At 32.1% G+C, this 13,632-nt stretch overlaps 1 protein-coding gene across 3 annotated transcripts in view; it reads right to left on the bottom strand.

Annotated features, from left to right (window-relative positions):
• LOC145332346 (diacylglycerol kinase theta) overlaps window positions 1–7,575 on the bottom strand; it is a 43,237-nt gene extending 35,662 nt beyond the window's left edge. For all 3 annotated transcript variants that reach the window (XM_080177336.1, XM_080177337.1, XM_080177338.1), the window contains exons 1-8: window positions 7,491–7,575; window positions 5,494–5,564; window positions 5,055–5,125; window positions 4,483–4,552; window positions 3,920–3,999; window positions 3,038–3,140; window positions 2,652–2,683; window positions 2,273–2,358 (exon numbers count right to left, since the gene is read on the bottom strand). In XM_080177336.1, the coding sequence (XP_080033462.1) occupies window positions 2,273–2,358; window positions 2,652–2,683; window positions 3,038–3,140; window positions 3,920–3,999; window positions 4,483–4,552; window positions 5,055–5,125; window positions 5,494–5,506 (455 nt within the window). In that variant the 5' untranslated portion in view covers window positions 5,507–5,564; window positions 7,491–7,575. The remainder of the gene's footprint in view (window positions 1–2,272; window positions 2,359–2,651; window positions 2,684–3,037; window positions 3,141–3,919; window positions 4,000–4,482; window positions 4,553–5,054; window positions 5,126–5,493; window positions 5,565–7,490) is intronic.
• Between the last annotated feature and the right edge of the window lie 6,057 nt (window positions 7,576–13,632).

Raw genomic sequence — 13,632 nt, 5'->3', positions numbered from 1 at the left:
GCTGAATTTCCGTGACCTTAGCAAAGCAACTGATAAAAATGGCCATGAATCAACTCACTTCAGGAGTGGTTTTATGAAGAACTTTATAAAAGCAAACTTGTTCAAAATTTTAAATAAATAATATTTGCTTTTCTTGTCATGATTATGCGGTTACTCCTAAGGGATGAAAATTGAACTTGAAATTTTTAAATCTAATTTTCTCAAAAACGGCTGCATTTTAGATTTAATTGAAAAATTAAATTAAGTTACCTAACCTAGAGTAATGAAATGCACTATGTCCCAATTTAGGTTCTGACACAGAAGTCAAAGCACCTTCTTACGCACTGTGCAGGGCTCGGAAGCTGTGCGTCAGCCGCGATGAACCCTGTTTGAATGCTTTAAAATTTTTGTAGGGGGGAGAAGTCATTAAAAAATCAGCCACGTGATGTAATAAAAATGAGAAATTATCCATCTCTTATTTTCCAATTTCTCCTCTCATTTCCCTCATTTTTATGACATCACGTGTCTGATTTTTGAGTGACTTCCTATCCCTACAAATCTTTTTAAAAAAGGGATTGCAATATTTGGGTCAGGTTTAGACTCCAGCTGATTTAAAAATGTATTAGGTGGATTTTTCTGATATTCAAAATATCGGATATTGTGCTTTACAAAAACTATTCTGTACTTCAAAAATGTAAGTTATCTTCTAAAATAAAAAAAAACAATACATTATATTAGCAGAAATGTAAGAGGCAAAAATATTATTGTTTAATAGTTAGAAATTTCTTTTCTAGGGGCTCAGCCAATAGTACTTTAAAAGGAACTACAAATATTGAATGGACAGACATATAATTTATGTTTTAGTTCTTCAAATTTACTTATATAATCATCATATACAGGGCTACTCTAATAACTATAAATGTCCGTATGTCTAGTCTCTTATTCAGACTGACCAATAACCTAAATGTTAATCGTTTGTTGATTTCCTTGTTAAAAACAGATTTTTAAGGCTTGAATGTCGTTAAATTGATATTCATTGACATTACCTGCCAAAAAATCTAATCAAATCTTAGAAAAATATAAATAACTTTTTTTAAAATTCTTACAGTATAATACTTCAATGTATTATTTAAATATGTTGTTAGCTTATTATTGCCCCGCAACTTATTAAACTAAATGTCCCTGGTGAAAAATATTTGATATTTTAATTTAATTACAAGCGGAAATTAAAATTTAAAATATTTCTAGACATTTTTGTTGAGATTGACGCACATATACAAATACAGATAAAGAGATTTTAATAAGATTATTTTACTAATATCTACAACCATAATCAGCTAGTTGGTTCGTGTCAAAACGTTCGGAGTGTTTAACCCAACCCAAAAAGAATTTGGTTGCTCAACGAAACACCAAAAGCATACTGTTTAAGGTCATACATACATTTTTAGGACTTAATAGATATGCTCAGCTAAAATATTGTGCTTTGTTGTAATAGGAATCAGTATTTAAAAAATCAGATAAATGTCACAGACAAAATTGTTGCCAAAAAAGTTGGAAATTAACATGTTTTAAATGGACGTACAGACATTTTGGTAACGATTGGAAAGTTGCTACGCTTTCCATATCAAACCTGACTACTACAAGAATCACCATACCAAGTTTGAAATTGATAGAACAATTTTAACATGCCTAAATTAACGATAAGAGCAATCAGTTGCGGACGGATTGAAGGACGGGCCCACTCTGATTGAAAAGCTTCGCTTTTGAAAATGATAGTTAGTAGTACAACTTAGAAAGTGTAATGATAACAATCTATTAGGAAGTATCAGAAATTAAGAAAATTTTAATTTTATTTCAATTAAATAAATTTCATATTTAATATGACATCAGCAAAAATTGAGGGGATGTAACTTCGACAATTCTACTAAAGTTAATCTACACATTTTTTCTGTTTGTCAGCCTGTTTGTCATAAATGTAGCTTAATATTGAACCCAATTTCCTTTTTAAAAGCAAAGCTTTTCTATAATTAGGGTCGGCCCGTCCGTCCGTACTTCCGAGACGGATAGCTTTTTTCGTTAATTTAGGCATGTTAGAATCGTCCTATTGATTTTAAACTTTGTATAGTGATTCCTGTAGTAGTTAGGTACTATTTAGAAAGCGAAGCAACTCTATATTATTACCAGAATGCCCGTACGTCCATTTTAAACATGTTGATTTTTTACTTTTTTAACAACAAATTTTTATGTGATTTAATTATTCGATTGTTCTGATTCTAATCCACACAGTTCCTACCTATTATTATGGTGTGTTGTAATGGTGTGGAGCTGGCTCCAGGGGTCATAGGTAGCCCCATCCACACAGTTCGGAACAGCAAACTCCTAAAATAGATTTTTTGGCTACAATATCGGCTGTACTAGAAAAACAGAAAAGAATATCTGTCTGTCTATCCGTCTGTAAATCTGTCTTGCTGTCTGTCTGTAATTCAGTGTATCTGTCTATCTGTCTGTCAGTCTGTCTGTCTGTCCACTTAGATTTCCTTAAAGGCTAAAAACCTAACCAGGACCTAAGCGAAGCTATATTGAAACATATCGATCCAGTAGCTAACGAGTACAAACACATAGATACTGATAGACATCCTATTCCTTTTTATATGGATAAACATAAATCATACCTGGCAGTAGTCATGGATAAAGTAGTCACAAACTGAAATAGATAATGTAATTTAATATTCTTAAACTAATATTTAATATACATACATACACAAATTAATAGAACAAAATTAGAGGGCTGGATACACTCCCTAGTGGTCAATCCCCCTTCACCCATAATGCAGTTAAAAGGGTGTCAAGTAAAAAAGGTACATCCCCTTTGAAATTTAGGAGGGTGTAAAATAAATTTCTAACCAATTAACTAACCCAGCTTAACCTAACATAACCAATCCTATGGCTGTTTTGTGTAATGGATGCAATTCTGTATAACAAGTACAGGTGAATTTTGAATCGGTGGAAGAAGTGAAAACTATATGCATTTTTCGAAAGGGTATAAAAAAAAACTGACCTTCACAATGCAGTCCTGGAGCTTCGTGGATTTTCTTGCGACATACATTGCAAAATTTTCCCTTAATTGATTTCTCCTCGGATAAACAGTGAGCAACGGGGTTCTAAAATATATAGTTATATTGTTGCTACGCTTGTATAGCGATTATAAATGGTATAATAGTTATTTATCGTATCGTATTATAAACAGCTTTCTTCGGTTATTAAAATAAAAATTAAAAGATTAAAACTAGTTTTGTTAGACCCGATGGACCAAAGGCCCGGGCTTACAAAACTGGTATTAATTTCATAATTTTTCTATTTTAGTATACAGGGTTTTTCATTATGGCTGAGAACCAGTTTTAATCCATCGGAGACTAATCGGTTTCGAAGCCAGGCAGGAAAAAAAGTACGTTATGTATTTTAATTTAAAACAATTACTTTTGCCTCAATAATTGTAATTCTTTACTGGATGATATAATAATGAGTTCTTATCTAATGTTGTCTTTTCCCTTACCAGTAATTATATTATTCAAAAAATACGAAAGCACACTTAAATTGAAGAACCTTATTTACTTTACTTCACAGCTCTGTCACATTAGAAATGTACAAATAGAATAGCTAATATGTATAATTATCTCCCACCAATATGACTTTACCCCATTTCTTCCCCTAACCATGGAGGGACATATTGACCAATATCAAGGACTTTATTAGCAACCTAAACACAAAAATTCCCTTGTCACAATATCAACGTATTATATATCCATTGTTATAGCAACTGATGTATACTGTATTTACCTAAGGGATAAGACAATAACCGATTAATTGAGGTATTGTACATACAGACATACATGATTCCTAATTATAGAGTAGCAGCGCTACTAAAAAATGACAAGTTTACCTCAACACAACTTGCCGCGAGTGAGACACATGGAATTAGGATGGTTTTTATACATTTCTCATGAACCAAGAAATTGCATACTAAAAAATATTTCAATCAATCATAAAGGTTAAATTATTTAGACTGGGGCGTGCGAGGAGGTGTGGCACCCCCCCCCCCCCCCCCACAGGCAAATTTATGTTTTATTAAATTTGAAATAAGTTAAACTGTAAGAAATGTTTTAAAAATATAACCTTTTAATACATGTTTTATCCCTTTATAAAAGTAACAGGATAATTATATCTGTGTGTCTGTCTGTTTATAGCCTAAGATATGACTATCAGAACCATAGGGTTCTCTTTAATACTTTGGATGTTTTATAGGTCAAGGGGGGATTATATCTACATATTTTTAGATAAGGTTCCACCTACTTTCCCAAGAGAAGTCACCCCTACAAAAAAAACATCAAATTTTTTGTTACCTATTTTTTTGTTTCAAAACAGAAATTATAAGTAGAGGGTAAATATATAGATAGATAGATAGACAGAGTACAGACAAATATAAAATGGCTACATAATATGTACCTTCACAGAAGAAACCTTGACTGACTAAGCCCCAAATATATTCAGCACACTGGTGGCAATTGGTTGGCCTAATTCACAGTTCAAACATCATTTATTCTCAAACAAGGATGACAACATCCATAGAAGCTATAATTAATGAATATACTTCATCTGTATACTAAAATTATTAGTTAAAAAGTTTAGAAACTAAACTTATAAATTCCCAAAGTTATTGAGCCTACGAATAAGAATACATAGCTATAAAACTTTGGGTTCCGGTGTAATTTACACTCCAATATCCCCTCCCTCCATGACCTATGCTACTTAACTGTAGGAATCAAAATATTATTACTTGGATGTTGCACCAGATTTTCACGTACTCTGTTATAGTGATGTTCGTAGCTGGCTAACATTTTAACACTCCCCCTCACCCCCCATCTATCTCCTTTACCACATCCCCTCTCCTCCTAATGTATGAACAATTTAAACAATAAATGAGGTCCATATTAGCAAGCTAGATTGATGACAAATTTTACCCTGCCAATATATTCACGTATATCCTATATCCATTATAGTAAATAAATGTTGTTCCTTGTGAATGTCTTCTTGACAAAGGAGTGACCGTGGCTGGGTGCCTCCTCGCTGTACCCGAGTCCCTCCACCTCTGTACATATAAATAGATAGATAGATATATAGTGACCGTGGCTGGGTGCCTCCTCGCTGTACCCAAGACCCTCCACCTGTGCATAGATAGATAGATAAATAGAATAGATAGATAGATAGATAGATAGATACTTTAGTGTATCCATCCCTCTAAATTTTTAAGATGATAAAGAAGTTATTAACTCCATCAAAATAGCAAAAAGATATTATATTTAAATTCTTTTGGCAGTAATTTAAAAATATTGATCTATTTCCAATATAAACAGTATATACATTACACACATGTAAACCTAACTTGTTCTTAATAAAATCTGCCTCTAAAACCTAAGTGGCCAACAAAAGTCCCTGCGATTCTCAACAAAAATTTACCTGCAGCCGCCATTTCTTACTAGTCCTGTTTCCATGTTGAGGGACAGGACAGTGAAATCATTCCTCTAGACCTAGATAGATAGATATATAGATAGTTAGATAGATAGATAGATAATAATCCTGTTTCCATGTTGAGGGACTGGACAGTGAAATCATTCCTCTAGATCTAGATAGATAGACAGATAGAATAGAATAGATAGATAGATAGAATAGATAGATAGATTAGATAATCCTGTTTCCATGTTGAGGGACTGGACAGTGAAATCATTCCTCTAGATCTAGATAGATAGACAGATAGAATAGAATAGATAGATAGATAGAATAGATAGATAGATAGATAATAATCCTGTTTCCATGTTGAGGGACAGGACAGTGAAATCATTCCTCTAGACCTAGATAGATAGATAGATAGATAGATAGATAGATAGATAGATAGATAGATAGATAGATAGATAGATAGATAGATAGATAGATAGATAGATAGATAGATAGATAATAATCCTGTTTCCATGTTGAGGGACAGAGGAGTGAAAGGGTCGGTCCGTCCGTCCGTCCGTAACGGTTAGCTCTTTTCGTTAATTTAGACTTGTTAGAATGGTGATTTATGTAACAGTTTAGAGCAATATAGAAAGCGTAGCACATCTATTATCGATACCAGAAAGTCCGTACGTCCATCCAGAACGTGATGTTAGACACCAAATTTTCATTAATTTTGAATTTTGGTATCTGATTCCCAGGACAACATAGTAATATGTTATACGCGAAGCTCCTCTATAATTAAGTTATAAAAATATAAATACGTCTTTAAATCAATAGGTAAGACTATAATATAGTAATAGTAAGTTTTTAAAAGCGAAGCTTTTCTATAATTAGGGTCAGTCCGTCCGTCACAAACGGATATCTTTTTTCGTTTATTTAGGCATGTTAAAATTGTCCTATCGATTTCAAACTTTGCATGGTGATTCCTGATTTAGAAAGCGTAGCAACTCTATAATCAGAACAAGAAAGTCCGTACGTCCATTTTAAACATGTTGATTTTTTTACTTTTTTAACAACAAATTTTTATGTGGTCTAATCATTCGATTTTTTATTTTTGGTATGTTGATTCCTGCACAACAAAGTATAATGTTATAAGCAAAGCAACTCTATAATCAAGTCCTAAAAATGTAAGTATGTCCATAAACATTATTCTGTATCAAGCAGTTTTTCAACAAATTTACTTACAATTTTGCTTCGACTCTTATACATTTATATTCTGATCATTCAGTTCTGACACTACATAAGTGTTAATGTCCCTTTGTCCTACCTATTCAGTTCTTCGCTTCTATGGATGTTGTCATCCTTGTTTGGCTTATTATCACTTAGACTTTAAAATAGCATTTGACGAAAAGACAAACTTAAATCTTATGACACTGCTTCAATCCTTAAATAAAAAGAATTAAGAATTTTGCCTGTATGTGTGTGTGTGTGAGTGTGTGTACCAAAAGATCTTGCTTTAAATACTTTATTTGATTTAAAACATACGGACAATAAATAATTGAAGAGTGGCAGTTATAAACTTAATTAACTACATGAAGAAATGGAGGACTTCTATTTATACATCCGCCAAAAGTACAGTAGATGCAATACAGTGCAATTTTAAGAACTGTATTTTTGGCAAACTAAATTTATGTATAAATGACATAAATATTGAAATTCTTGGCAAAAGTACATATAAACAAACCATAATAGTTATTTATCGCATCTTATTATAAACAGCTTTTCGCGTATATAAATATGTACAATTAAAGGATAAAAAATTTTTTTTTTAGCCCCGACATGACGAAGGCAGCACGGTCTAACAAAACTGGTTTTAATCTTATAATTTTACATCTTTACATTTGTAGAAAACTGGATATAAAATGATGCTATACATAATTATTCAGTATGACTGAGAGCCGGTTCTAATACAGCGGATAATAACTGGTTTCAAAGCCATAGATAATTGTAATACTTACTAAATTGTGAGTTTGATTGTTGTAAAACTATTGTACTGGGACACCTCACAGATTAAACCTCATTTTTTATTCAATCAAAAAATCTAAAATTTAAAATAAAAATTCTGAAGTCTTTCGAACACAAACGAACATTAACGAGTGAAAAGCAGGGCTCGACGGCCGTTTGGAATTTTTGAAAATATTTTTGAAAAAAGGTATCGCCATATTTGGGTCAGGTTAAGACTTTCAGCTGATTAATAAAATTTCAAAAAGTTGATTTCCCTTAGGATTATTTGCGGCTAACGCGCGGCTGTCGAGCCCTGGATGTTTTAACAACATTTCAAATTTTTTGTGTATTTAAATACTAAATTTATAAAAATTAGAATGCATTAATTTGGACATACTTACATTACAAGACTTAACCATACAGACACTTTGCTTATAATGTTATGTCTAATAGTCCTAGGAATCTAATTAGCTTTTAATGCATCTTTACTCATAAACAAGACGAGTATCCTACTTCTTTGAAACATAAACATTCAATTAACTCGTAGAAATTGCATGGTCATTATCACATAGATCCTACTATTTTGGGGAATAGTCCCTTTCGGGGCAACGCCCCTTAAGGGGTGATTTTTAAAATACCTTTTTATAGGTTATTTTAGGTTAGGTTAGGTTATATTGGGTTAGGTGATTGCCTTACAGGGTCAGACATTTGGCCCCGCAGGGTCAGAGCCACCCGCAGGGGCTAGAAATAGGAGAAAAGCTACTGTGAAAAATACGAAGAATCGCCCCTTAAGGTGCTTTGCAACGAAAGGGACTATACCCCTATTTTGGCAAACAGACATCCAATTATTAAATAAAACGAAAAATAGACGATAAAAAATCGATAAAATTGACCAGAAAATGCATTTTTGTAGAAAGTGTTACGACACAAACAGACATTGTTTTGGAAACCATTATTTTATGGGTCCTTAATTCCATACTAATAACGAAAAAGCATGAAAAAACTGTTTTTGATTGTCAGTCAGTAACGCTTTGTAGTGTAATTTTCTCGGCTGCTATTGAAAAAAGACTGTTGAAATTTTCAGTGAAGATTCCTAAGATATATGCCCATCTAGTCTAAACATTGTTTTGTCCGTCTGTCTGTTGGTCATGCTTCAAAAGACATAAGACTCAATCTTAAAAGGCTTCTTGACTTCCTTTTAGTTTTTCTTTCTTTGTAATAATAATTAAACATCTGCTATTTAACTTACTTCATACGTTTGTCAAATTTTTGGTAGTACTCTAATTATGGAAGTTGTTATCCTTGTTTCAATAACTTAATATTTTTTATGTTTTCACGTTATTTCACATATTATAACATATTTAATTAACTTTTCTATACATATAAGTTTGTACTTTTAAATAACAACTGCTTTATATAGATTAAAATCACTAATATCAATTGATTATCACTGTATAACAAGAACCATATAATCCACACAATTGTGACAAATCAAATTGGGAATCACTATTTAAAACATTTGTATCGTGATAGCTGGAATAATAACATGTTTAGATGAATAGATTATTTGGTTAAAAATTAAATTAATAGAAAAGCTTTGCTTTTAGCAATTATAAATCTGTTTAAAAAATGTAAAAATACAAATTTATATCCTATTTTATTAAGTAGTAAGGTTTTTTGTTTCTCGTTAAGATCTCGCTAATAACTGCACCAATTAAATCCTCAATTTTATGGAAGCGACAAATAGGTCCATGGATGGTTTTAAACTATTTTATTATCCCTCCTGTAGAGTGTATGGATGAAGCAACTAGTTTATGTTATATTACACTTGTCTCATACTTTGTATCTCACCATACATCCACAAAATTTTGGAGGCTAAGACCAGCTGTTTTATCCAGGAGGGGGAAGAGGGGGAGGGACAGAGAGTAAGGGAGGCGCGCCATATAATAGAGGCTGTTATTATTAATAGAGAAATTTTACAAAAATTATCCCTTTCAAAATAGTCATAAATGCATAATACTTAAAAATATAATGTTTTATTTTGTGTTAAGATCTAGCTAACCCCTGAACCGATTGAGTTTTCCGTTTTAGGGAAGGTATATTTAGAAATTAGAATAGATTCATACTACTTTAATTTTAGAATTGAAGTCTAAGGATGGTTTAATGCTATTTTATAGTCCATTCCCTACCCTAGGGGTGCATCCTGTAGTCTTTAATATAAAGTATTTCTCTATTGAATAATTATACTTATAGCCTCTGTTAGCAGCCTCTACGATCACACACACACACACACGCACACACATACACACGTAATAACCTCTTCTCGCTTATGTAGATCCTCTTTGATTACGAATTTTTTCTCTCCCATTTTAGGACATTTTGACAAACAAGGAAAATTGGGACTTTTACTTAAACGATTTTTTTAACCCCCCCTTTCCATAATTTAAAAATAACTAGCCCCTTCGGTGTGCTTGATCCCTGAGGTATCTATCCCCGCGGTTAAATTTCCTTGCGGTCTCTTTCAGCTTTACCTGACCTAACCTAAAATAAATGTCATCGAAAAATTGTTTTTTTTTGTGGTCCAGATGCAATATGAGTGAAACCCCTGAAAATTGTACAATTTGTTGGCTAAAATACTTTTCCAGTATGGCTTCCAAACCGATTAATATCCGCTGGATTAGAATAGGTTCTAATACTGAAAAATCATGTATAGCATCGGATTTCAGACAATTTTCCACAAATATTAAAATAAAAAGCATACAATTATTATTAGTTTTGCTGGCTCTTTTTTAATATCGTGGAAAGAAATTTTAGCTATCTTTATTGAGATGAGATAAAATTCGTGCATGCGTGTAAGTTTGCGTGTGTGTGTGATGAGTAATTGCACTTGTCTGTGTGTAGAGTATGTGTGTGAGTGTGTGTGAGTAAGGGCTCTTTCTGTTGATTCTCGTCTTATCAGAGATACTAGGATAGGACAATAGACGAGAAATCAATCCTCTTCCCTTAATTCTCAATAAAATTTAACCTATAATGGCTGCAGGTTGATAATTAGGGTTAGATCGGTTTAAAGATAAAAATTTTTTATCAGCTCTGGCCCTATCTCTCGCTGTAATAAAGCGGGTTTTTAGAAATATTAAAAGTAAGTCATAACACCAAGGTCTATTACTATTGAAAGAAAGTATTTAAAAATCTTTGGGGACCATTTTGTATCTAGGTGGGAAGGGACATTGAACTGAAACTGGTCCCCAAGGTTTTATAAGAATTTTGCTCAAATATATGTTTAAACAAACCTTTAGTGTCCAAACTTTCCCACAAATATTTTTAAAAAAAATTATTCATAAAGCTTAAGTGTACATGAGGGATGTGGGTTAAAAATCTCAGGGGGGAGTAATTATTCCCTCTTGAATATTTGACTTTTAACATTTTTTATGGGGCGTATGGGTAAACTCTATTCTTTGATGACAAAAATTCAACTGATTGTCTACGCATTTTTTGTGGATTTAGAATTTTTGAGGACATCCTAGATTGTGATACAGCTATTGTGAATGTTTTTAGGAATGACTCCGTATATAATATATTTATGTATATCTAGAAGCAGCAAAGCTACTCTGTAATTAGAAATGTCCTTATGCCAGCTGCATTTAGGGAAAAAGAGATTTTCTCCGTTGATATTCTAGACGGCTGATTTTTTTGTGTAGATTCTCATTAATATGCATTCGGTATATAATTTACTTAATCCGTTAGTCTGTCAGACTAAAATTTAATCGTAAACATATTTAGAACATAAATGAAAGGTTTCGAAATTTTCTACTTCCCAATTCATTTAAACTTTTACCCACTGAACATTTGCTCTTTAAATCACTTCTTCCGTCGGTCCGACTATGATTTTTTGGGCTTCGCTGATTATAATTTATATGGATGTTTTCATCCTTGTTTCTTATGTATATGAATGTAATACAAATTATCTAGTACATCATACATATATACACGAATCTGAGAGAAAAATAGATAGATAGATAGAAAGAAGGGAGGGTGGGTTGCAGAGAGAGAGAGAGAGAGAGAGAGAGAGAGAGAGAGAGAGAGAGAGAGAGAGAGAGAATGAGATAGGAAAAGAGAGGGAGGTCGAAAGAGAGAGTAAGAAAAAATTATTATAAAAGAAGTTAAATCTAGAAGTTAGGAAAGAAAGAAAGGAGTCCTATCTTATAAAGTAGTATAAAGTTCTCTCTTTTATGGGAGCTTCATATAGGTCATGGGATATTTTTAGGCCATTATTCCGAATAAAGGGCCTCTAGAGGCAAGGAGCGAAGCCTATAGCCTATATTACAAAGTATTAGTATGTCTATATGACCAACAAATTTTATAATTTGTGTTACGTTGACTTAAACAAAGCAGTTGATAATCCACATATATAAGTTAATGGATGTCTGTTTGTACCGAAGGATCTCGCTAACCGGTTTTGAAATAACATCTATTAATTTAAAATCCAAGTCACCTGAGATATGTGTTTTTTCGTCCGAGTTGTTCAGCATAATTGAAAAATACAATAAGAAAAAAAAATCACGCATTTAAAAAAAAACAAGGAATTATTTATTGGCGAAGCCACCTAAGAAATTATTGTAAATCCGCTGTATTTTAACTGGTTTTCAGCCACACTGAAAAATCATGTGTTGCGTCGTATTACAGACATTTTTTTCATGAATATTAAACTGAAAATAATAAAATTAATACCATTTTTGTTAGCCACAGACTTCGCCCTTCGGAGCTAACAAAACTGGATTTAGTGTTTTAACTTTTCTTATTATTACCCTCAGAAAGCTTTCTATGATTCGATGCGATGTATGACTAGTATAGGCATAGCTCTAAATTATGACTGATTAGTATTAAAATAGTATTTCATTACTTAGCGTAACAAATTGCTGTTTTTATTGAAAATCACGAAAACAAGAAGGGCAATAACCATAAAAGCAAATCTCAACTCATCAGGCAACGATCATGAACAATTATAATAGAGTGACGGCAAATTTAATACAGTAAAAAATTCATTAATTCATTCCCGGTAACAAATATGTAAAGACAATGATAAATTGATGTACGTACAATACATCGACAATTATGATACACAAAATCAGCCCTAGGATGACAACATCCAAAAAAAGCTAAATTAAACTAATCAAACGGTCATAGTGATAAAGGATTTATGTAGAAAACATAATTTTAAAGCTTAAGTAAATAGATGCTTTACTTGAAGTTAAATGTCGTCTTAAAAAGCCATTATTTAAATCTGTATATCTAAATGCACGTCTCTTTTTTTATGTTGGGTCTTAAATATACATTATACATCTAAACTTATACATTTATTCGACGTCTAAAATGTGATTTATATCTAAACTTATACATTTATTCGGCGTCTAAAATATGATAATAGAGTTCATAGTCATTAATCGGATATCAACAAGTTTTTTTTCAGGTGTAAATCTTGTCCAGATGCCCATTAAAAAAGGAAATCCATTAGATTTAGCAGCCAAGTAAATTGCTCTTTCTTACAACGCCGTACATAAATGGACCGACAGCCAAACGGACATTGTTAGTAAAAGCGCAGCTTCGTTATAAATTAAAAAATGAAGTCAACAACTATATTTCACTCTGTTTCAATAATACAACATTTTAAACATAATAATAATAATACAGTTTTCATAATTACAAACTAAATAACAAGGATGACAACAACCATAAACAGCGTAATAATAAATAAAAACATGTTAAAGGAAAATCATTGGGGATTTTAAAATGTTTTTTAACAAGGACAAGTATGATTATTCTTTTTAAAATAACATTGAAATAATCTAATCATATAACCTGAAATGTAAAGCAATTTTTATAATTAATATAAAAGAAAACAAAAATAACCAGTTTTGTGAGCTGGTATTAATTGCATTATCTTTTTATTAATATCCGTGGAAAAATGTTAATTCTTGAATACTATATAAACGTTTTGCATGACTTTCAGTATGGCTGAGAACTGGCTCTAATCCACCGGATATTAATCAGTTTAAAAACCATGCCGGAAATAAGTCATTTTACTGAACTTACTCTGACGTAGGGACGTGCCTTAGTTATATAAAACCTAAGCAAGCATGCATGACAGATACAATATTA

The sequence above is a fragment of the Acartia tonsa genome, chromosome 11, assembly GCF_053477335.1.
Source record: "Acartia tonsa isolate MP-2025a chromosome 11, ASM5347733v1, whole genome shotgun sequence".
Lineage (NCBI taxonomy): Eukaryota > Metazoa > Arthropoda > Copepoda > Calanoida > Acartiidae > Acartia > Acartia tonsa.
This window is presented reverse-complemented; position numbering and strand designations above follow the sequence as displayed.